This window comes from Anser anser, assembly GCF_964211835.1.
Source record: "Anser anser genome assembly, chromosome: 14".
NCBI classification, from domain to species: Eukaryota; Metazoa; Chordata; class Aves; order Anseriformes; family Anatidae; genus Anser; species Anser anser.
The window spans coordinates 5,601,745-5,626,278 of NC_139735.1; the positions used below are offsets into that span (position 1 = coordinate 5,601,745).

Consider the following 24,534-nt stretch of genomic DNA (forward strand, 5'->3'; position numbering starts at 1 on the left):
TTAATCAAGGAGTATTTGGATGACATATAAACATAACGTTTTCTCCAAAAAGCAAAAACAATTATTTTTCTGACAACGCGCTACTCTTTAATGACTTCTCAATTTAAAACTAAACTGCAGTGACCTGTGACTGCTTTGATATCCCATTTACTCATCTTTTCCAGAAGCAATCCAGATTTTGTCCTTCATCTGAAACTGCTGGTTGATTTTTCAGAAACCAAGAAAATGCTAATAGTCAAACTGAGGTCTGCTCGTCCTGAGTGGACACCTGACGGACAAGAACCATCACATTTGGAATATCTGAAGAGTTACCTGAAACTTCATCTTTATTTTCAGAGTTCCAAGACAGCAGTGGTAACATACCAATATAACGCTGTGAAACAAAAGAGATTTTTCTCCTCCATTTTTTACAGACTGAATATACGAACCCTGAAACGGTTAAAGACCAAATAGGGCCTCAGTATTATGTGAAATTTAGCGCCTCAGGTGGCCTTATGCCCTAAACCATTACAAAACATTGACTCGAGGGAGATCAATACAACATATCCTGGCAGTACCAGAGTTTGGAGCTTATGAAATCGGAGAAGATCACAGCCTGAAACCATAACTGGAATAGAATAACAAAAATTTTATTACTCTTACTATTAAAAATGTTTGCTTTATGTTTATTGGAAAAACAATGAGACTTCAGCCTTTATTACTATTTTAGGGCCTTTCATTTTTCTTCTTCGCTTTGCTCACTATGGCCACTTTCTGATGAGGATTTGGGTTTTGGTTTTGGTTTTTCAAAAAGGGAAATTATTCACATGCAGGCCTAAAAAATTTCGCTACAGTTACTAATACCATATTTCCAAGCAGCAGACAGGGAAACGTGTAAAACCTTCCGGAATTAACAGAACAAAGAGGAAAAGGGAAGATGGCAAGACACTGTACCTTAACAGCTGGATGCCAATTACCACCCTCTATTAACAAAACATCTACTGGAGGTGTCTTTGTCTCCTCACCCGCACAAATTCAATTAGAGGTCTCTTTTCCTTTCAGGCAGCTCAAAATTTCAAACAGATTTCACCTAAAAAGATGAGTGATCTCCATTTCATTTAATTGAAGGCATTATTACGCTTTTTTATTGCCACCCTAGTTATTATAAATTAGGGCTCTTTCACCATTTGATAAATTCCACGACTTTCATCCTTGTGCGCTTTTAAAGTTCACCTCTAAGAGGGAGGTCTTCTGTATAAAAAGGAACCCTCTGGACCATGTGAGATAATTTAAAGAGATGTGTAGTACATGACATGAGGTATCAACAGAAATTCGCCATGGTATGTACTTCTAGGAAAGGCCACCTGTAGCACACTAAATGTATCTGGCATTATTAGACCTTTTTTTTTTTTCTCCTAGCTAAAAAACTTGCAGTGCTTCCCTTGCTGTGTCTGTCAGGATTCCAGGAAGCTGCATATGGCCATACGACAGTATTACCAGCATTCAACGTTAAAATTATGGGTCAGAAGTAGTACAAATTGAAGATCTAAATAGAAAAAAAATATAGAGAGAATAATCTTTTAAAGGCTTTTTGGGAAGTTTTGGTTTGGGGCATGCAAGCTTTCGGTTAATACTTAGGTCATAGTTTCCTTTTATTCTCTTCACCTAAAGATGGCTACTTGAGATGCAATTCCTAATCACAAAGCCCCTAGTCCACTGGTTACTAGAAACTTTCAGGATTTGTTAAAACAATGACTGCTCTTTCTAATTCTGGTCCTTTTTTCCCTGTGCATTTACTGCTGCTGTGATGCCAGGAGCCCCTCTGACTGACAAAAGATGGGAAGAAGGATGTTTAAGGTAAAGCACTGCAGTAGTAGGTCTGTCATCTGTTCTGCTAATCTGCCATGTGGAGCCTCCGCGGAGAACTCAGGTCAGGCAGAAAACTGAGGGTTGAACAGGACATACATACAGTGAGTAATTCTTCTGACACACCATTTGGAAAATCCGAGCTGTTTCAATATATCAAATCAGTAGGAAAACTACTCACTTCTGCTGTATCAGTTTTCTGCCAGTTCAATGCACTGGAATGGCACAGCAATCCAGTGACCAACGGGGCTGGGGAAAGTGTTCGGTCAGAGGCAAGAGGCAGCAAACTATTGAATCCAAGGGTTTGAGGGTTATCCCTAAGTGTGGCAAACCAGCTGTTGGTTGCAGGTCTGCAAGGATAAAAGCTCTGAGGAAAGAAAGGAAAGGAAAGGAGAGAGAAAGAATCACAGAATGACAGAACAGCTTGGGTTGGAAGGCACCTTAAAGATCATCTCATTCCGACCCCCCTGCCATGGGCAGGAATGCCACCCGCCAGATCAGGTTGCCCAGGGCCTCATCCAACCTGGTCTTGAACACCTCCAGGGATGGGGCATCCACAGCTTCTCTGGGCAAAGAGACTGTTTCTATTTAAAAAAAAAATCTAGCTAAAGATTTATTGACTTCACTTTTGTTTTAGGCTCTCTAGATATCTTACTAACTAGTATGCAGTTTCATTCACAAAACAAATAGAAAGGAAAAAAAGCCAGGAAATTGCATTTCTCACACTGCCTGCTACAATCTCTTTCATCTGTTTGCTTACTGCATCTTACAGATGGGCCTTAGTTGTAAGACTTCTATTATTTGGGGAGAAGACTTACCCAGTCTGTGCCACATTCTGCTCTCAGGTGCACAAATGCAGTGACACCACAACTATATGCAAGTGCCTAAATGTTCTTTAGTGTCTTACACGAGAAAGATTATTTTAGTGTTCCTATTAAGGAAGAAACATCACTTAACGATATTGTAGAAAACTGAAAATCCTTCATCTAATTCTCTTTCTTCCTTTTTACTGAAGCAGCAAAAGAGTCTGTTGTCTGATTTGCACAGTACCTTGCAACAATTTAATCCCCTCTAGAAGTCTGACATTTTTATAATACCATTACTTAGTAACCTTAAAATAATTTTCCATAAATTTATATTGTTTCCAGTGAACATGCAAATTTACAAAGCTTTTCAGAAAATGACCACATAGTCTAGAACATGGTCTCCTAACCCCTACAGGTCTTTCATGGAAGTTTGCCATTTAAACCTGAAGTCACACTTTTGGGTGACAAGAAAACACAGAAATTGGCAGAACAGTGGGCACCAGCCATACAGCAACACCTGTCCCTGCTGGGCCAAGAGAAGATGACCATGCTCTAACTGGAGGAGAAAGAAGAAAGAACAGTAGCTGCAGGAGAAATCTTGTGCTGCTCTTGAGCCTTCCTCATCTCCTTAAAGAAAAAGGCTGAGACTTTTTGGTGGAGCAGGTAATATCTGGTCAGTTTGGCAAGAGAACCACACTCGTGGCTGCAGCTGGCCAAGGGAAGGAAACAAAACTGGTAGTGCAGTTGGATGCCAAAAGGGTACGTGGCAGAAAAAATCTGGGAACCACTCACCACAAATAAACTTATTGTCTCAAGATTTTTGTAGCCATGGTATAGCAAATCATGCCAATGGTATTTTATTTGGGAGGGAATTCTGTCTTAATTTGATGTCTGAATTGATGTCTGTTTTTTTTTTCAAACTTTATAGATAACAGATTAAATTTTATAATGAACTTTCAATATTTTCTTTTAAAACATATGACTAAAGTAATTAACACTGGTTTTGTGCAGCATAAAAGTATTTTTCTAGACTTGTCTACAGACTATATCATGTATTTCATTGGGTTATTATTATATCTCAGAACATTTTCTTCTGTAATTTGCAACATACTTCTGTTACAATAATGGAATTCACGAGCTCATCTCTTCAGCTAATTAAGTCCATAGAAATATCCTCAGGTGTGTCAGCTGAAAACTGCATTAAGTAGCAAAAATGCCAGCACACTGATACTGCATTCACATCTTACTAGAATTCAGCTTGTGATCACATTCATAATTCCTTTGATCCCTCTGCCCGTCAGTCCAGCTAATTCACACCACTTTTATATAACCTTAATAATTATACGTGATCCAAAATTGTCTATAGGGTGCAATAGAAACAAAAGGCAAGCTAATAAAAGGAAAAAAAATGTAACCCAAAACCACACAGGTCATGTAAGTCATTATACCATTCAAACGTTCAAACAGATGTACCCTGATTTCTCTTTTGGTCTGTACACTAAACCAAATTATACAATTCCTCTAAACTTCTTGACCCTTGTAAAGTACTTGAAAGTACTTGGAACATTATCCAACAACTTCTAACAGACCAAAACCTGTTGTAAAATACTACCCATTTCAAACCCTAGAACTTGCAAATGATCCTGAATTCACTAGCAGCTAGAATTACATGACCTGTGTGGTTTTGGGTTACATTTTTTTTCCCCTTTACTCTCTTGCCTTTTGTTTCCATTACACCCTACAGATAATTTTGGATCACGTATATGTACATCTAGATTCCTAGAGATATATTCAGTGGTCACAAGTTGAACCTCCTATAGGAGCTACCCAAGCAACTACTTAACTCCCTTTTCCCAAAATGGCCTGTTAGCACAGCTGGTACCATGGGGCACTACACGTGTCATTCGTGTTAATACACACGTTTTCTTTTCCTATTTTAAAAGTTTGGTGGCGGAAAGTAAAACTTTTAAAGGGGCATGGTTTTGCCATTGCTCAGTTCTGTTCCAAACACATGGCCACACAAAGATCCTCTCTAAAATATACATGGTAGTTTAAGGCTGGCACAAAAAATCTGGTATTTATACACCCTGCTGGGAAAGTGGCACCTTGTGAGCTATTTGCTGTTTCCCAGGTAGCTTCACAACATGAGATTTGCTCGCAGTGTGTCCTTGCTCTATATTAAATGCTGCTCTGTGAAAAAAGTAGTGCCGTAGTGTCACCTAGTGGGAAGCTCTGCTTGCTGCCTCTGTTTTTACAGCACCAACAATGTGGTAAATAACAAAAAAAAATAATAAATAAATAAATGGGGTGTTGTTTTTATCTGCCTTCTGACATTCCATGTTCCAGTCTACTATATTGCTGTTACAGGCCTTTTTTTTTTTTCTCTCCTTTTGTTTACTAAAAGCAGGTGATAGTTCAGAGTTGAAAAATACTGAATTTTCCCCAGACTTAATATATATCTGAGGAGTACTTGGTCTTCACTGGCTGATTTAAATATATACTAAACTCTGATGCTGCTCTTTTAATTCCGTGCCAGTGTTCTAACGCAAGGTTCTATTCACTATTCTACTCTATCTTTCCCTTTATTTACTAAGACACACATTTCCACCTAATGTTATTTCCATTTTCTCTCAGGAATTCTAATGGCTTGTGAAATGACACTTTCAAACAGCTGATCCTTTCTGTAGTAATGAGGATCGTTTCAAGAAAGGCATTGGTGGGTGTATTTGTATCAGGGACCATAAACTTGTGGCTTAAAAAAATAAATAAATTGCTTTGAGTCAAGACAGCTGTGATAACACAACCGAAAACAATCCTTTTTTTAAGAAAGTTCTTTGATTAGAAGTGATTGGTGATATTAGCTAAGTAGCTGCAGGTAGACCAACAGTTAAAACTGTTGTCTCTAGAAGTATGATAACTTAATCACTGTTATAAGGGGGGAATTCATTCAGTGCCATGGAATGTGTTTTGGGTTTTATTGTTTTGGGATTTTTTTGGTGGGTTCCTAACAAAAACATGTTATCATTTGCTAACGTTGTTTTTCCTCAGCTGGCATTCCCTTATTCCAGTGCACAAGGGGAAGAAGGATCTAATGGTTTGTGGAATAGGAGGGAGGGAACAGTATAATGCAAGCTCTGCTGGCAGATGTTACAGGAATGCAAGGTATAACTGACAGCTAATTATAAAGTTCACTTGTTAGCACTCTATGGCATTTTTGGCTGAACTAAAATACCTTAAGTGTGTGATTCATTTGAAACATTAAATGGCAAGTGAAGCTTCTTAAACCATTACTCTAAAAATAAATAAATCTGAGATGAAGAGGAATTAACCGAAGACACTGTCTTGGAAAGTGTCATGGTGTGGAAAATTAATATCCCTTTCAAAATCACTGAATGCAAATGATATAGATTCTCCTTTTCTAAAATTAACCATCTTCCATTTTGGCTAGTAAAACTTTTGTCCTAAAGATTCATTTTCCTGATTAAAATATGAGTCCTTCAGGAATAATCTATTTCTGTACTTTAAATTCACTGCTATTTAACTATCTCCAGTTTTATAAATATTTCAATATTTTTCTCTCTCTCTTAAGAAGAAGGAAGAGGGGTGGCAATAAAACTTAAAGCCATGTACAATCTGCATAAAAAGGGAACTGAATTTCACACAGCTCAGACAGCTTCCCGATGACACTTTTTCATTTTTAGAAGCATCTTGTTGATTTCTAAGGATAGGAAAGGCAAATAGCAGTAACTGGGTCACTCAGTTTCCTGACTAACTTTTCAGTGCGTCCTAACATCTTTAAGTCCTCAAAACTTCTATGTTTGTAATTACATGGAACTGATATATATATACTTTGGCACACCTAGAGCTGCGTAATGGGCTCTCAAAAGAAAATGCTGTTCGTCTTCACATGAATGGCAAGAGCTAGACTAGCGGTCTGTAAAGAAGAGACTGCAGTGGTGAAATATCAGCATCTGCAGAAGCCAAAAATAAAAACGAACCCACTTTCAGAGCTAAAAGTGAATAGCGTTATTCATGCATAGTGCCTCTCTTTGACAAAAGGGCAGCTCAAAACCAAAGTAACAAACTTTTTTTTTTTTTTTTAATGTGCTTAAAGCTGTATCCTAGGTAAACTACATCCTCCGTGGTTGTTTCTTTACTCTGTACACTGAAATGTTTTTTAATAGTGACTTACAGAAAGATGATCACAGACTGTGGTATTTTCAATCACTGTTTTTACAAAGTAGCTAATTGTAAATCAGTACAGGGAAGTGTAGTGCATCTGTAGCTATTGGAACGACACACTGAGAGGTGAACAGGAGTCTTGGTTTGTTTTTATTTTCAGTAACAAAAACTTTCAAGTCCTATTCTTCAGCTGTATTGAAAAATAATTTATTTAGAAGGTTGGAATCCTGCTTTGCTGCTCTAGCCGGTATGTCCTGACTCTTAATATTGGGTGGATACTAATGGCAGAAAATCAATGTCAAGTCTTACTCAAGTCAAACAGAAGTACATTCATGTCAGCAACAGCAAGAAGATAACCTGTGAAGCTATTAGATACTATGGCCATATAAACCCACTGTCACGTACTTCTTGAGTCCACTAGATGGAGTAAAATTTATCTCTGCACCCTTTTAGCAAAAGTAGCTCACAGCCTATACTTAGCTCATATGAATCATGGGTGAATAAGAGGCTGCTGATCTCTGAATTCCCAGCAAAAATGCAAGAGTTTCCTTGTACCTTGTGGAGCAGGAGCTGTTAAACTTTCAGTATCTGAGAAGCCAAGAGGACAAAATCAATCTTAAACTAGCTTAAAGGAGGAGAATAAATAAGACAAACATGAATATTTCTTTTACTGCAACTGATCTCCAACTCTACTATTCCCTCCCCCCCTCACTCATTTCTTAGGAGGACAAAAAAAATAAAAATAAAAACTTTCTTCTGTATGGCAAAAAAACTAATGTGCAGCATCTACTACATCATGACTATGTGAGTGCTCTATCTCAGGTACGTACAGTTCCTGGATGAAAAAAATAAACGATAAACCATCAATACTTGTGACACACACTAAGGCTGTATTTTCATACGAGGGCCATTTCGGTTCCCCTTTATGATACATGTCTTCTACCAACCACAGCCCAAATACATTAAAGAAGTAGTCTTACTGTCTGTAGTTATTTTGTAGTGACAGCGACACAAGCAAGAGCTTTTCACAACAGTGTACCTGTCATTCCTATCCAGCACTTTAATCGAGCTAGGATAACTTGAGTTACAGGCAAAGTAATAAAGATCTTTTTAAGTTTTCATAATACCGCACAAATCCAGGATTTCAAAAGATGGTACAAATTTTCTAATTGAAAGTAATGTTTGGGAAAAGAACGCAATGAAAAAATAATCTGTAGAGCGAATTTTTGTTATTTTGATAACTTGTTTAAAAAGTAAACTCTTGCTCAGTTTACCATGCCCCTCCCTGCTCCCCCCTCCTAAATCTTTAACCCAGAACACGGAACAAACTGCAGAGTTCTGGAAAGGCTCGGCTCGGTCCTGCTGGTGCATGCACCTGCTGTATAAGAGTCAAGGGGGCTGTGGGTACCTGGTGCCTGCCCTGCAGCCAGCGGGCAGGGCGTGGGGCTGCTGCCTGGAGTGCGCCTGATCAGGGTCATATGACAGAGCGAAGATGGCTGACGGGGAGAAATGCACTGCTGCTGCTGCGGGAAGGCAAGAAGACTTTGAGATCATTGACAAAAACCAGATTCCTAGCGCAACCCAGCTGAAGAACGAGGAAAAAGAGAAAGCGGCAGAAGAAGCGAGGTGGTCTGCTCCGATCTTGTCGCTGGCTAAGAAAGCCTCGGAGAACTTAGCGCTGAGCTATGGCAACGCTCTGAAGTCTGCAGCTTTGGTAGGATTCATATCCAAACCAGTCAGCAATGACAACACAGCAAAAACAAGTATGGTTATGTTTATTTAGTACCCTTGCTTTTATGCTGCGCAAATAAGTTAGCTCCCGTAAGTGGCGTTTCTTAGGGAGTGATGCGTTGTTGTTACTTGGAGTTTGTTGTTAAATATCTGATGCTGCAGGTTTTTATTTAAAGGAAATTATAATGAACAACATAGATGTGGAATTAACAAAATATATTATAACCAGAAGAATCCTAAACTGTTAATATGTTTGGGAAAGTTGACTTTATTTTTTGTGTGGTAGGCTTTTATTAATTCTATTTCTCCCTCTCCCTTTAAATTCAGCTCAGCAGCCTGCTTGTGCTAGGAAGGGTAACAAATTGGCTGGATCACTTGCTATGGGGGCTGGCTCAGGGGAGGAACTATGCTGATACTTCTTGCATAGTTTTAATGTCAGAAAGTGGACAATTGGACTAAGAAACAGATTTGTTATAAATTAACTATGCTAAAAATAGCTTTACTTAATTACAGCTTGCTTTACTAAACATCTGTATTCATCAGTATTGTAACCCTACGGATTTATGGAACAGATTTCTTAAAATGGAATTAAGAAGGCTTTAGTGGGATCCTTACGGAAATTAGATCTCAGTAATACTTAGAGCATGGAAACAAAACCATTCAGATGTAGGAATGGGATGTGTTAGTCTTGTATTCCAGGCTCCCAGGCTAGTTCTTGCTGGTTTGGGACCAGTGGAACTCAGTTATGCTAACTGGTTCAGGCCTTCTTGTTTTCAGTATTAAGTATTCAAGCTGCATTTCTCTGGGGATGAATCATAACTACATGGTGGAATAAATCATTGTTGATGGACTTTTTTTTTTTTTGATGAAAATACTTCAGTGTTACATAGGCATGTAGCTAGAGTTCAAGATTAATCATGTCCTGAAAAAATACAGATTCCTATCTTTTTGTGCACTACAGTCTCACAGCAAACCTGAATGCCAATCTTGAGCACCTGGGATTTAACCTGAGGCAGAATATCTCACTACCTTCAGCTGCATTTGAAATAATGCTCTGAATAGACATAATTCAACACAACACACGGTATTTGGTGAGAAGTTGGGAAAACAATGTTCTCCTTCTTGAAGCAAAGCTCCCAAACTTAATGAGACTTTTACCACAACCTTTCAGCCTCCTATCTCTAAAGTAAGGGAATACAATGCTACCTTCCCAAATTGTTCTAAGTATCTTGATAACATGTTGATGACTTACAGAAAATTCCAGAAGAAAAACTTGTTCATAACTTACGTGATTTAGTGTCTGGTCACATTACATCTATTCAGCCCTCCTGTATAAAGAGCTTTCACATCAACTTTGACCAAGCACTATACGTATTCAATTTAAAGCAGGTATTTTTTAATAATATGTGGTCTGCCAAACTACTTGTGGAGAACTAGATAAAGAAGGCAGCAGGGAACAAGCTGTTAGAGTATTTATAACCTCTACCTCCTATTTCAGATCTGTTGATCACGTGTAAATACTGCTGCACACTACACACTCAGCTGGACAGATAGAAAGGGGAAGGTACATCATAAACCCATTTTCTGCCTTTGATGAAACTATCTTGCCTGGCTGGGAAGGCAGGAGCTACAAATCTAAAGAATATGAGTCAAGAAAGACTATGTGTCTTAAAGACCAAAAGATGGAGAATTGTCAGCTTTTCTTCAGGCTTCAGTATTTTCCTACTTCAAGGTGTGCTAAATAGTGTACAGTAAACAAGGCATGGGGCTTCAAAATGATGATTAAAAAATCAGTTGATTAAGAGACTGTCTGATCATGTTTTGAAAAAGATTGCAGCATATGTCTGGGATCTTTTGCACTTGCGTAATGCTTTCTAATCTTTGAGGTTTGACTTTCATAATCTGCCTAATACCTGAATACTTTGCACGTACCTACTAGTACATAGTTTTGCAAAAGGTGTATTTGACTGTGTAAATTTGCAACAGTCAAAACAATTGTTCAAATTATTATTTAAACTTAATACAAATCTTTAAGAAGACCCTGTTTAACTAAAATTTGTGTTCATAAAGAACATTTCATACACATTATTAATTTTTTAAGTCTTGTGAATAATACATGTGTATCTCTTGAGCAAGTCTTACAAGCTAAACATTTCTGATAAGTTCAAATTCAGGAAACACCCAAAATAACTTGATGAGCGGCTACTGAATACTTCAACAAAGCCACAGATTTCCTATTTCTAGTGAGGTTTTCTTTCTGTTTTTAATGTATAACTTGACAATGCTGAAATCAAAATTCAAAATACTACAGCCCTTAAAATCTTCAGTCTCATCTCAGACATTACAAGTAATTTTGAGGCATCCACTACATTGACTGAAGATATTGAGAGAGGCAGGCTACTGGGAAGACAAGAGCTCATGTGCTCCATTATTACTGATATCAATTTGATTAGGATAGCTGTTTTCACGCTTTTCATAAGGAAAATTTTTGCTCAATCTTAATTCTAGATTACCATCCTGTTCAGAAGAAGGTAATGATGAAAATTAGTATCTGGATAGACTTCTGCATGCTGTTAGTAATAGTTCTATCAATCTTGCATGTGATTAACATAGGGGGGTCTACCTGTTGCACTTGGTCTTCTGTAACTGCTGTTTCTGCGGGGAGTATGGCCCCCATTTGATGCACAGCTGACACCAGGAATCTCCTAACGCAACGTCCCTGTCTCAAAAGATCACTTAGGTGTAGTGGTGGCAGCATCTGTCAGCACCTGTGTGAAGATAAAGTGGCAGCTGGCAGCCTGCCTGCCTTTTTTTTTTTTTTTTTCGCTTGTTTTGTTTCTTACCCCTCATTCAGGAGGAGCACATCTCTCCCCTAGCACGAGGGGAGCCTCAGGGCAGGGCACTGAGGCCCCTGGAGGCTGCGGGAGTCGGCGGCGCAGCTCCCTGAGGAGCCGAGGCCGCCAGGCGGGGGAGCCGGCGGCACCGCGGCGCGGCCCCAGCTCGCTAAAATGGCGGCGGCCTCGCGAGCACCGCGAGAGGCGCGGGGCGGGAGGCGGGGTTGCCGTGGTAACGCAGGAGCCATGGGGCCTGGCCTCGGGGGCAGCCCCTGCCTCGCAGGTAGGGCCGGGGGCGGCAGGGCCGGGGATGGTGGGGGCTCCCCCGGTGTTGGGGCTCCCCAGGCCGCCGTGGTTCTCCCGCCGTCCTCGGTTCTGGAGCTCCGCGGTCGTGCGGTGAGGGGGGGGGGCTCCCCAGCGCCTCCGGAGCCGCTCACCTCAGCAAGATGGAGGCCGAGATGGGGAGACAGCGCTCCCCGCAGCGCCGGGAGGGGGCAGGAGGAGCGTGTTGCTGAAAGAAATAAAAATAGGAAACGCTTTTCTTTTTTCACCCCTGTCCCCGCCGCCCAGGTGTGCGATACCACGCCATGGAGGAGCGCGCCAACCTGATGAACATGATGAAGCTCAGTATCAAAACCCTCATCCAGTCGGCCCTCAGCCTGGGCCGCACGCTGGACTCGGACTTCCCTCCCTTGCAGCAGTTCTTCGTGGTGCTGGAGCACTGCCTCAAGCACGGCCTGAAAGGTGGGCACCCGCTCCCCTGTGGCCTGACTGCCACGCTGAGGAGAGGCAGATAACGGGGTCTGTGTTGTGTCTCCGGTGTGACTTCTTGTGTGGTTAATGTCAGTTGCATACCATGAACCGTGCTAGGCAGCCTTCCCGATTATAACTGTGTTTTTACCCTCTGGTATATGCCGTGCCTCCTAAACTGTCAAAGTATTTTTAATGCCCCGTTTCTATTGACATATTAGGAGCTGGCAAGGTGAAGTAAAATGTGGACTAAGATTTCTGATTCTGGGTTGGAGGTGGAAGCCTGTCGGTTCTCATCACAAACTTCTCTGTACACTCCCTTAGTGAAGAAGACCTTTATTGGGCAGAACAAGTCGTTCTTTGGTCCTTTGGAGCTTGTGGAAAAACTTTGTCCTGAAGCATCAGATATAGCGACTAGTGTTAAAAATCTGCCAGAGTTGAAGTAAGTTGATTGTTGGGGATTATGTGTTTCACTTATACTGCCGGGTAAAAGAATCCTTTGGATAGTCTCTTGCACTCGGTAATGAGATCTTTTTCCCAAAGAGAAAAATAGGGTCTGGAGGAGGCTTTGACTTCTCCAGGAGATAAGGAGAGCATCTCAAAATATTCAGTGCTTCTGATTCAAGCAATGCTGTCCAATTAAAAACAGTATTTGGAAACTTCTGTGAGCTTGCTAAAAATAGCTGCAGTCTTCAGCTTTTTTTTTCCTCGTTTCCATCACTTTTATGGCTGTGTCTAACATTGTGCATGTTTGTATTTCATTTAGATAATTTGGGATAATGAAGGGACTAGTGTTATGTTAAGAACGCATGAACAGCTGGGTTATAGTGCTAGTTGAAAGTATGTAAAATCTGCATAAACTGGAAAGATCTACAATGTACTTTCCCTTCATGGAAGCAATGGGATGTACTCAAATGCTTCTCTGTTCTGGAGACGTTTTATTTCCCCTGCGATTTCTTTTTTTTAGTAAATAACTACCTTTGTCTTTCTTCGTAGAGAGGATTTTGAATTGCACAGATGTGCTTAAACTTTTTGTTTTTACCAAAACATGCAGTGTTTTATTTTAGGACTGCTGTGGGAAGAGGACGGGCTTGGCTTTACCTGGCACTCATGCAAAAGAAGTTGGCAGATTATCTCAAAGTGCTCTTGGACCACAAGCATCTATTAAGGTAACAGTACAGACACACGTACGTTGTATTCACTGAATGTACTTGGATTGCTGTGGTAGGAGGTCATTAATTGACCAGTTGAACTTCAAGCTTCTTCTTGCGACCTGCAGAGGAACAAGTTGTTCGTTGTTTTTGCAGTGCACCTACAGTTGCAAGTATTTTCTGTGAACGTTCAGCATCTTCTGCCTTGCACAGTAAATTAGTAAGGGACTGATTAGCTGAGCTTTATAAGGACTACATTACTATTTAAATTGTTTCAGTGATAGAAGTACCATTAAAATTACGATGTGCAGTGATGCCTTATAATATTTCTTCTAGTGAATTTTACGAGCCTGATGCGTTGATGATGGAGGAGGAAGGAGCAGTCATTGTGGGTCTGTTAGTTGGACTGAATGTTATTGATGCAAACCTTTGCTTGAAAGGAGAAGACTTGGATTCCCAGGTGAAGATTAAGTTTAAATACAATCGGTTCTTTAAAGACTCCTGTAGAATTAAGCACATAAATGTTCTACTGAGACGGGTCCAGAATTTCTAAATCTGTTCTGCAGCCAGGGTTTGTCATTTGAAGTGGACATATGAATGCCTTATGAGAAATCAAACGTTAGATGAGCTGAGATAATTACGTGAGATACATTGTCAAAATCAGTCTGCTAAGAGCTATGGGAGGATTCATTTTGGGTGTGTTGGTGGTTTTCTTTCGGTTTGGGGGTGTTGGGGGAGTGATGTCCCATATGTCTGCTGCTTTAATGAAACAGACCAGGAGTTTAAGGAATGTTTTGAGATATTTGTGGCCCAAGCAAATGAATGGCATTTTTGTTTAATGTAATGTTACGTTGACCTCTGCATAACTTATTGTATCGTGTAATTCAGTACTATGTCCTGTTTCAGCCAATCTGTTTTGTTTTTAAATTAGGCAAATTTTGACAAAATGGGTCAGTAGCATTGCAGGAGTCTAACCTTCTTTCTGTGCTAGAAATTAAAAATGTATGTGGCTGTAATTTAATTCTTATTAATCTTTTTCTTCTTTAAGAGAGACTGTTGCAGAAGTTGTTGAAATTACATTGCCTGTTCTAGAAAATATGAACATGGCTAGCTATTAATCTCTTTAACAAAAATCAGAGAATTACTTAAATGGCAGGTCCCTGTAAGAAGATACTGTGTTTGCTTGTAGAAGGCCTGATTTAAGGTGTTTTGTTTTCATTTGGTGGGTGAAGACAGGAATGTCCTGTGTAGAGGCTCATCACATTTCTCACACTGACAAGTACATAAGTATCCATCACTTCCAGTAGCAGTTTATAGAAATGCTGTCAAAACTAATAACTCCTGGGAAACCGAGCACACTGAATATAGTCATTTTGATGTTTTTATGACAAACACTGACATGCGAGTTTGTTTCAGTTGTGAAGAGTATAGGTTTTATCTGTCTTCCTAAACCTAAACTTTAGATTTTTACTCTTTTCCAAATGTAAAGTAACGTCAGCTGCTACTCAAGAATTGCCCTGTGAAAGTGTGTTAATTATTAAATATATTTTTCAGGTTGGAGTGATTGATTTTTCTTTGTACCTGAAGGAAACGCAGGACAGTGATAGCAAACAGTACGTATTGTTAAGTTTTTCGAAGAACAAAGCTGACAGATCTGTGGGAACATGTCAGTGCTAGAGATCTCAAACTCTTTTTAATCATTCAAAAGAGAATCCTACATAAATTTGTTATCTAAATAAAAGCATGGTAAAGGTTGAGGCCATGGCAATTTTAACAATACATGTGGGGAGTGTTCCGAGCCAGGACCAAATTAAGAACACACAATTTTAGGTAGTGTATTTCTTGATCTTGATCTCTTGATTTTCTTGATCTTTAGTGTATTTTCTTGATCTTTATTTCTTGATCTTGATCTTTTTCTTGATCTGCCTGGGCACCTTTTGTTAAGTGCTTTGTTTTTCTGCACTATTGCAGAAATGCTCTCAATTCAGTAGCTATTTTCTGTGGGAGAGATCAGATACAGAGGAAAGAAATACTTTTTCTGAAGTGTTAGGTGAGGAATAGGCTGCAACCGTTAGTATTGCTGTATCTGTAAGACCTGTAGTAGATAGAGACTTTATATAGTTTGTTTACTTCCTGTACTTTAGAGCACTTTACTGTTTAGCTGTCGATGAGAAACAGCAATACAGGTATGAGGTATGAATACATAAAATACAGGGAATATGTCCATGAGACGAGTGGTATCTGCAACCATTCTAGCTCTTCTTAAATGAGAGACTTGCCTTCTCGTCCATACTGTCCTTTGAAAGTTGTTACACTTCACATTGTACAAATGAGTGCTTTAATTAGTTCACTTTTTTAACATTAAAAGCATACTCCAGTTCTCTTCATTCTTCATGTGTTTGAAAGCGAAACAGAAATTGTCTTTAAATAAAACAATGTGCAAAAGTACGTACCTTCTAGAGCATCCAGATACTTTCCTCCACCCCCAAGTTTAGGAAATATATTTTTTTCCCAGGCTTAACATGTAATATAAAATAAGTCTGTTAGAGAGGACATGTGACACAGCTTTCTAATGCTGTCCTTTTGCCTCTGAAATCATAATGGTATTCTAGTACTTTGCTTATCTTTGGGACAGAAAGTCTTCTTACTGCTTCCCAGTCTAGCTCAAACACAAGTACTTTTAGAAGAAAAAGAGGAAAGGTTTGCAAGTCTATGCTGAAAATCCTAGTACAAATTAACACTTTCAAATAAAGAGAATTATCTTCTCAATCAATAAATTCTCACTTTACAATTAGAGATGGAGGGATTACTGCTGTCCTTGACCAGAAGCATTATGTAGAAGAACTTAACCGGCATCTAAGGTAGGATTTTCATCTGTTCTAATGTATAAACACTCTATTTTCCATTACGACATTAAATGTCTTTGCCGTCAGTCACGTAGATTCTTGTCTGATAATGAAACGCCTTTTCTGATTCCTTGCCAAAGACCTGCTTTCATTTTGTAATCTTACTCTTCTGAAGGCAAACGTAACACAAAAACAAGTCTGTGTAAAAATAGTTGACCGTTTTGAGGCTTTCTAATGGAAAAAAGGAGATTTTTGGAGATGAATTTGTGATAGAAGCATCTCGAAATTTGTTCTTTAGATGGAGATGTGTTCTGCTTACAAGAGACAACCATCTTTGTTCTGTTCTGTTTTGTTTTTTTTTTTCCCCAGCTCACCGAAGTATTTCGCTGTTAGCAAATACAAGTATGGTTGTGGATAAGAATAAGTGTTGAACATTGACGCTTCATGTATTGTTTTTATGCATTTTTCCTTACTGCAGTTGCACAGTTGCCGATCTTCAGAACAAAATAGACTGTTTAGAGAAGACTAATTCAAAGCTGCAGGAAGAGGTTTGTGTCTGGCTGTTAAATATTTCTTAGCTCTCTTCTGTTAGAGGTAAAACACCTGAAGAATTCACCATAGGCTTAAACTGTTTCAGCTGGTACTAGTGTAGTACAGGGGACTGATAGGGCTAGCGAGAGTTGGGACACGTGGCCAGCTCTGTGGAAAGGTTTTGTGTTATGTTAGTAATTAAAATGCTTTCGGATACTTACTTGTTGGACTGGTTTCCTTAATCAAGGTGTTTTTCTTGCAGGGATTTCTCCACCCCAGAATAATCATATCACTAATGAAAACGATTTGTCCCTCTTCTCCCTGCTCACACACTTGTATATTATTTGTCATGTGAGGAATAGAAGTCAAAAAAAAAAAAAATCCCAGTTTCTGGGAAGAATGAAAAGCTCAAGAGGGAAAGTGAGAACTAACTAACTCTAGAATTCATCCTGGTGTTATATGCTTGTACATTGATAAAAATATACATATGTTCTTTTCTTAGCTGGCAGCAGCAACTGACCGAATTGGATCTCTTCAGGAAGAGCAGCAGCAGTTAAAACAACAAAATGAATTAATTCGCGAACGGAGTGAAAAAAGTGTAGAGGTAGGACAATGATTTAAAGATGGGGATCCTTAAAATAAGCAAGCTCTCTTGTTCAACTGGAGTTAGTGCTCTTGAAAGAGCTTTGAACTGGAATGCTAAGTACCACTGTTTAGCACACTACTGTAAATCGCTGTTTATTATAATATGCACATATATTGGATTTTGCTGTTCTCTGCTACAGACTTAAAAATGTGTTTGCAGAAGGGAGACAGCAATAGAAACGTTAGAATGGTTTCTTGCTATTTTTACTCTCTGAAATTTCAGTTTATCGATGTTGGCTAGATTTTAATCATAAAGTGGTAGGATTTTGCTTGAAGTAGCACGTTCATTGTGTGAAACTGTTTCTGAGGTACAATGAAATTATATAGCTTTGTAGTCTTATGTGGCTTTTGCTAATGTTTCTTACAGGTAACAAAAGAGGATACAAAAGTAGAATTGGATACTTACAGGCAGTCACGGCAGGGTCTTGATGAAATGTACAGTGATGTCTGGAAGCAGTTGAAAGAAGAAAAAAAGATCAGGCTGGTAAGGAAACTTCCTTATAGAAAGGAAAATGAAAGATCCAGGACTTTGTACATTAAAGTAGCATTACAAATATCAGATGTATGCTGTGCGCTTCTTGAAACTATTCAGAATTCATAATGGGTTTAGAAGCAAGATGCTGGACATAGATCACTTACAGCGTCTGTAAAGAACTGCAAATCTGGGCTTTTGGAACGCTGAGAGTAAAAGGTCTTCCCCTGTTTAAAAGTGTACTGGGATTATTACAGAAGAGGCTAAGATAAAAACAAAAAGAAATGTAACTGTGTTTATGGAGGAAAATATGGTATATGGACAAGGGTCACTTCCACAGTGAACTGCCGGTTAATGACTGGTAAAGAGACTGACAAGGCTTGCTGTGTAGGTTTATATGGGTTTTGGAAGTACTTATCTGTGGCACATGGCTACGTAGTAGTAACTAGGAAATCTGTTTGTAAGGAACTAGAGAAAGAGTTGGAGCTACAGATTGGAATGAAAACAGAAATGGAAATTGCCATGAAACTTCTGGAAAAAGATACTCATGAAAAACAAGACACCCTGGTTGCGCTTCGTCAGCAATTAGAAGAAGTGAAAGCTATTAACTTGCAGATGTTTCACAAATCTCAGGTACGTACGTAGCGGTGAGTAGAAAGCAGCTGGAGTGGTGGACTTCTCATGTTGATCATGCATAAGGTGTGCATATGCACTTACGTGCATCTGAAGTAATAGATGCAGCGATTTTCTCAGGAATATCTATTTTAGAACTGGGGAAGGAATTGTTTATTTTTTTTATTATGTTTCATCTGAAGTAATAGATGCAGCGATTTTCTCAGGAATATCTATTTTAGAACTGGGGAAGGAATTGTTTATTTTTTTTATTATGTTTCATTGTTATGAGATTGGCTGTGTTTGGAAAGAAAGGGACTTTCCTTCAGAATGCTGTGTGGTGTGCTATAGGATCATCCAGGACATGCTGAAAGAGTTAGGAAGAGAAGGAGAGCTCTCACAGGGAAGAAGGTGGTTTTAAGGGTCTTTGTTTTAGCCACTGAAATCTTTAAAAAATGTAGTCACTTAATACAGCCAAGAACTGTTTTGCTTCTTCTTCCCATCTGTGTTGTCTTGCTTTTCACTTAACAGTTTACCATAGAAACCAACAACAAGCTTCTCTAAACCAATAGAAAATTAAGTTATTTTTGTCTAATTTCTGGAGTCTGTATCCAAATGGTCAACTGAGTGCTGTAGCTAGTGAAAAGGCAATGCTGGATTTGAGAAGGGGGGAGCTCTGTGGTCAGGACTGGTCATACACTTGTAGACATTTCTACAAGGAAATAATGGAGTGGCAGTATTTGCACAAAATAGGCAGAGTTTGTGTCCATTAATGAAACAGGGGTTTAACTACTCTTCCCCTCCCAACTCTGGTGCCGGAAGTCCAAAGGTGACTTCTCTCCATTTTTATGGACTGTTTCCTGATGTTTATTCAGGCTTTTTCCAGGCCTTTGCCTCCTTCACAGATGCACATAAACTTGCAGAGCAATGGCCAGTGAAACCCCGGTGCTGAGGTATGCCTTTGCTTTGAAAAGCAGAATTTACTTGATGTGAAAAATGCTTTTCTTTGCTTCCTAGTTCCCCACCCTTTAAGTGCAGCTGTTTCATTCAAATTGTAATAGTAACATAATCGATATGCTTATCCTTACGATATAATGTGACAATTTTCTTCTTCAGACTCCTTAAAAGATTTCTGGCTTGTAGCTGATCTCATGAGTCAGAGTTTAGTACACTAAAGTGTTTTTCTGAACAAAGCAAGTCGAGGAGTGTCTGCTCGGTCATTATCAGCATTTTGTTTGTCTTGTTACAAAGCGTGCCTATGTCTAAATGGAACGTACAAACAGTCTTTATCTAGTGACTGACTTTCATTAAGCCCTAACACTGTGCTTTACGAACTAAACTGTCTTACCTGCAGTATCTATTCACTTTATTCCTGCAGAATGCAGAGTGTTCATTACAACAGAAAACAGAAGCAATATCTTCCTTTGAAGAAAAAACAAATGAGATGATGTCTTCTATGAAACAAATGGAAGAGAGGTACTTACAAGCTCAACACCACTCATGTCAGCAGAAATGTTCCAACTGAGACCTTTATAGAATGACCTTGTATTTCTCCATATAACATTATCAGTTATGTCTCCTATAGATATTTGGGTATGCATGCTAGCGTGATGTTCTTTTTTTTCTCCCCATTATCACTCTGTACTTGTCTGTTCCCTTTTCCCAGGCAAACATGCACATAGTTGACTCATTTGAAAATCATAGCTCTTTTCATAGCAGACTGTTTAAAAATGTGTTGGCCTTAGATAAGGAACTGCTATGACTCTTGATTTTGTGTTTTGCAGAAACAGGTTTTTTCAAAAACTCAGTTGTCCTCCACAAGTATCTTCAGGCTAGGCTTAGCTTTCTGTAAAGGCCTACATTGTAAATATAAAGGAACAAAATGACAGCAAATAGATATGGAATATGTGAATTAACAGCAAATGTACATGTTCCTTACTTTGTAGATTGCAGCATGCAGAAAAGGCAAGGCAAGCTGCAGAAGAAAGATGCAACAAGATGAAGCAAGAGCTTGCTGGCAGGCTTGACACTTGTCGGCAACAGATGTCCCAGATGGACAGCAAATGGTATTTCATCAGGTTTTTTTGTTGTTTTGTTTGTTTGCTTGTGGTTTTTTTTTGTTGTTGTTTTTTTCCCTTTCTACCATTTCTTTAAGAAGTGCTATCCTTAAATACCATAGGATATTTTCTGCTGTAGGGTTTCTCAGAATCAATTATTTTTAAATAGCTCAACGCTGGAAAAGGAGTTAAAATCTGAAAAGGAACAGAGACAAACTTTGCAAAGAGAACTACACCAAGAGAAGGATGCTACCTCTCTGCTTAAAACAGAATTGGAACAAATGGAAGGACTGAAGAAGGTATGCATAGTGCAAACATGCCCAGTGTTCAGATTTAAAGCTGACTTGAAATGAATGCAATGCTCGCATCTGTAGCAGATTAGTTGTTTCTGTACCATGTTCATCATCTGAGTGGTTTCAAAAGCTTGGCTGGTGTAATACAAGTCTGCACATGAAATGCCAAGAGAAGGAACTTGGAGCAGTACAGGACTCAGGCAATTAAAACAGCCTTGCTAGAGATGGCTGAGGAGGTTGCTATCTGAGCTGCCTTAGCTACGAGTGCCTGAGCCACTTACCAGGCAGCCAGATGAAGAAGGGGACGAAAACCTCAGCAGCTGCCCCATGGTGGGATAGCCCTGCTCGTGGGAAATGGCATGTTCAGAGCTTTCAGTGACTCTGTAAGAATAAGAACACGTTTTCAGGCATTCAAACCAAATGAGTGAGATGATTTGTTTTTAACATGACGGTTCTTATGAACCTAAAAAGAACTTACTGCTGTGTATCTAGCAGTTTAGAGACTGAAGGCACAATTGCACATCAATATCTGTCTATATGCTTGTGTGTGGCATAGGACTGCTGCGGTCTAGCTATGTTCAAGGATGGTTAAAGCCTGAAAATTTTCCTCTCACTGGTAAACATGATTAAATGACTTCATTGTATGCTGTACAAGAATCCATTGGTAGTTCACTCATGTAATGCTAAAAATAAAGCCTTAGAATTAGGTAGCTTTGTAAAGGAACTTATGCTTGTGAAATGCTTGGGTATTTTGGGTAGACTATGTTATGGATCAGACTTGGCACATGAACTTGATTTTGTGCTTAATTTTACAGGAACTGAGAAAACTGCAAGATGAGAAGCAGCAGTTAGAGAAAGTCTGTGAAGAACAGGAGCAAGCTCTTCAAGAAATGGGACTTCATCTCAGCCAGTAAGTTCTAGGAGTCAAACTACAGGAAGTGATGTGACTTGGGGGTTAGTGTATCAAACTAATACAAATAATTCTAAAACACATCCAGTTATATGAGAATTTTAGGAGGAAATTACTATACCCAGGGAAGCTAAACAGCCACAAAGTAAAAGTGAGGGAAGATCCTTCAAGCTAGCTGAGAAACTACAGTAAATGGGAAACCACGGTTCTTAGCGTAGAACTCTGCTTTTTCCATATTGCTTCTGACTATACTGAAAATGGGGGTTTTACCCCAAGGTGACAGTGTTTCCTGGTGATACTAAGTGGTTCAGAGCTGTAACAGTGAGCTGACTGAAAAAGAGTTTAGATTCAGTGGTTGGACAGTGGAATGGCAGGTAAAATTCAACACAACAAAATGGAAAGTCATGGAGAGGGAGTAATTTTTTATTTTTTTTCTCAGATCCAAGCTGAAGATGGAAGATATTAAAGAAGTAAATAAAGCACTAAAGGTACTCTATCACATGGATATTTTCATTAAACATGAATTTCACTTAAAACTTTAAATTTCACCACAGTTAACTCCTAATTTATTTTATCCGACGTTAAAAAGATGGCTTTTGAAAAATACTGACAATTGGTTGGCAAACTGCTTCTGAACTTTATTTTATAAATTTATTTTTATCTGTACTGATGGCTTTGTTCCAATTTCATAGGGTCATACCTGGCTGAAGGATGATGAAGCAACACATTGCAAGCAATGCGAAAAGGAGTTCTCTATCTCAAGAAGAAAGGTAGTGTTGTTCAGGGCGTTTCTTCTCCTTTTCTCTCAGAAAACAGGCGCTGCGTGCTGTTGCTCAGTTTGCTAAGGAAAACTGAGGCTGCTTCAGTTCCACATCTTGTTTTCAGGAATTCTAGTTACCATACCAACAGGAAGTCTTTGAAAAGACAGCTTAAACAGCTGCGTGTTCTGCTTGGGCCCTTTCCTTGGTAGGGAGTTGGTGTGAGCTATGTCCCCTGTGGTGTGGTTCACCATACAGTTCTCCGAACTGTACGTGAGGCAGACAGCAGCGCTCTGATGGGCCGTGCTCAGTGCCTTTCAGGCACAGGGAACCTCCTGCTCCTGCAGGGGGAACGTGGCAGCCCGAGCGGGGCATTTCCGCTGTGTAGAGCAGGGCTTGTGCCCCCTGTCCTCTGGGAGGTTTGGTCCGGGGTGTGCCAGGGCAGGCAGGGAGCACCAGCGCAGCCCCGCAGTACCTAAGGGAAGCTGCGCTCGGTGCAGACCTTGCGGCTCGATGCTGAGCTCTCTGTGCAGGAGGAAACTGCTGTGAGGGGTGGGCTGGGAAGTGGAGGACGTTAGTAGACTCTTTATGTCTTCAGTATGCTTATTATTTGGGCAGTTGTTCTTACTTTAGCTCTTTGTTTGTAGCACCACTGCAGAAACTGCGGGGACATCTTCTGCAACACTTGTTCCAGCAATGAACTTGCACTGCCATCGTATCCTAAACCTGTCCGTGTCTGTGATACTTGTCACACCTTACTACTTCAGCGGTGCTCATCTAATTCCTCCTAAGGCTTTGGTGACCTCCAAGGGACCACTTTAACATTGGAAAAGTAGCCATTATTTTTTTAATTGTGAATTCTAGGCACCTTCTGTGCAGCACTGTCTGCTCTCTAGTATTTTCCACTGTTGGATAGGTCAGTGTAAAAGAATGTAGGGATTAATTATGCAAGCTAATCTTTCTCCAACTGGAATTACTGAGAAAAATTATCGTGTAATTTCCATTAAAGTTCTATTTGAAATTACAATGCACACTCACTTTCCAATTTTTATAGACAAGGTATTTGTACTAAAATTTGTATATGGCATTTCTACGGTTATACCTAATCCCTCTAAAAGTTTTCTTCTGCACATTAACTTCACTTCCTCTATGTTCAGCGTAGGTGTTCCTGTTTGTTATACTGGCTACTGTACAGTTTTGTATTTGTGCTGAGGAATGTCCGTTTATGAATTACCTATGGAAAGAGCTTTATCCGTGTAAATGAATGTGCCTTCAGTATACTTCCTAGTCAAAAACTGCAATTTAACACTTGTTCTGAAAGTGGCTGTGAACACAGTATGGTAGCTGCACAATAAAGCCTTTTGCAAGAACTGAAAGTAAGTGAAGTTCTGGTTTTTAAGAGCTGAGTCAGTCATGGTTCCTGGAAAAGAGGGGTCTTGTGCTGTGGGCAAAGGCTTTAAAATATGGAGACTGAAACACCTCTAGAATAACCAGCTCCAGCATGCTTAAACATAGTATTCCCTTGGGACAGGCTGCATAGAGCCAACCCTGAGGAAGTAACTGCTGCTCTTCCAAGAGAGGAAGAAGTGAGCCCAGCATGTTGAGACCATATACCAGAGCTGCTGTTCAGATTGTGTGCCTTCAGGAGCAAGGATGGTGCTGCCCTCTCTCACAATTCCATTAGTTACAGACATCTGGAATAGCTACCATGACATGTCAGGGGAAGTTCCAGTGCTCACAGCTAGTAGTAGTCTTACACTGCTTATAAACCACATCTTTAAGCACAGTGTTTAACAAATTGAATTTATTGAAACATGGCTGCACTAAGCTTTAGCATCCATTGATCCAGCACCTTGGCTCTAAAGAACAGCATCACCTCCCAGCCACCTCCCAGCCCCCCTCTGCAGCTTTAAAACCACATCAAACAGGTACGGTCGCATAAGCTTGGTCATGTCACAGCCTTGTGGCATCCTGAACCCCCTTAGTGGCAGTTCAGCACCCACAGCAGTAGGTGGCACTTTTCTTTCCTAACCCCACTTTTGGCTGAGAAACAATTGTCACTTTAATATCCCACAAGGCCAGCTTTCACATGATAATTGTGGTTAGAAATA

The 24,534-nt window shown here is 39.7% G+C and overlaps 2 protein-coding genes across 6 annotated transcripts in view; one reads left to right on the forward strand and one right to left on the reverse strand.

The window, feature by feature from the left end:
* Positions 1-11,545, reverse strand: part of ADAMTS2 (ADAM metallopeptidase with thrombospondin type 1 motif 2) — a 245,481-nt gene extending 233,936 nt beyond the window's left edge. The window contains exons 1-2 of the mRNA XM_083798406.1: positions 11,408-11,545; positions 11,188-11,332 (exon numbers count right to left, since the gene is read on the reverse strand). Coding sequence (XP_083654532.1) covers positions 11,188-11,322 — 135 coding nt within the window. The 5' untranslated portion in view covers positions 11,323-11,332; positions 11,408-11,545. The remainder of the gene's footprint in view (positions 1-11,187; positions 11,333-11,407) is intronic.
* Positions 8,299-23,799, forward strand: RUFY1 (RUN and FYVE domain containing 1). 5 transcript variants are annotated; one of them, XM_083798419.1, is made up of 19 exons: positions 8,542-8,596; positions 11,073-11,136; positions 11,969-12,142; positions 12,473-12,590; positions 13,216-13,317; positions 13,636-13,759; positions 14,854-14,912; positions 16,095-16,160; positions 16,624-16,693; positions 17,179-17,280; positions 17,689-17,805; positions 18,259-18,426; positions 19,784-19,881; positions 20,352-20,471; positions 20,632-20,761; positions 21,571-21,665; positions 22,105-22,153; positions 22,358-22,435; positions 23,071-23,799. In XM_083798419.1, exons 3-19 carry the CDS (start codon positions 11,986-11,988, stop codon positions 23,212-23,214), a joined length of 1,797 nt encoding a protein of 598 aa, XP_083654545.1. In that variant the 5' UTR covers positions 8,542-8,596; positions 11,073-11,136; positions 11,969-11,985; the 3' UTR covers positions 23,215-23,799. The 5 variants fall into 5 exon arrangements, with proteins under 5 accessions (XP_083654541.1, XP_083654543.1, XP_083654545.1 ...); XM_083798415.1 differs by lacking the exon at positions 11,073-11,136 and having other exon boundaries at positions 8,299-8,596; XM_083798417.1 differs by lacking the exon at positions 11,073-11,136 and having other exon boundaries at positions 8,308-8,547.
* Positions 23,800-24,534: the final 735 nt, after the last annotated feature.

Bases quoted from the DNA above. Each gene is read 5' to 3' on its own strand.
- RUFY1 (XM_083798415.1), top strand. From the start codon at position 8,326: ATGGCTGACGGGGAGAAATGCACTGCTGCTGCTGCGGGAAGGCAAGAA. The intron at 12,591-13,215 runs GTAAGTTGATTG...GTTTTATTTTAG, and splicing joins AAAAATCTGCCAGAGTTGAA to GACTGCTGTGGGAAGAGGAC. The intron at 20,472-20,631 runs GTATTTCATCAG...ATTTTTAAATAG, and splicing joins TCCCAGATGGACAGCAAATG to CTCAACGCTGGAAAAGGAGT.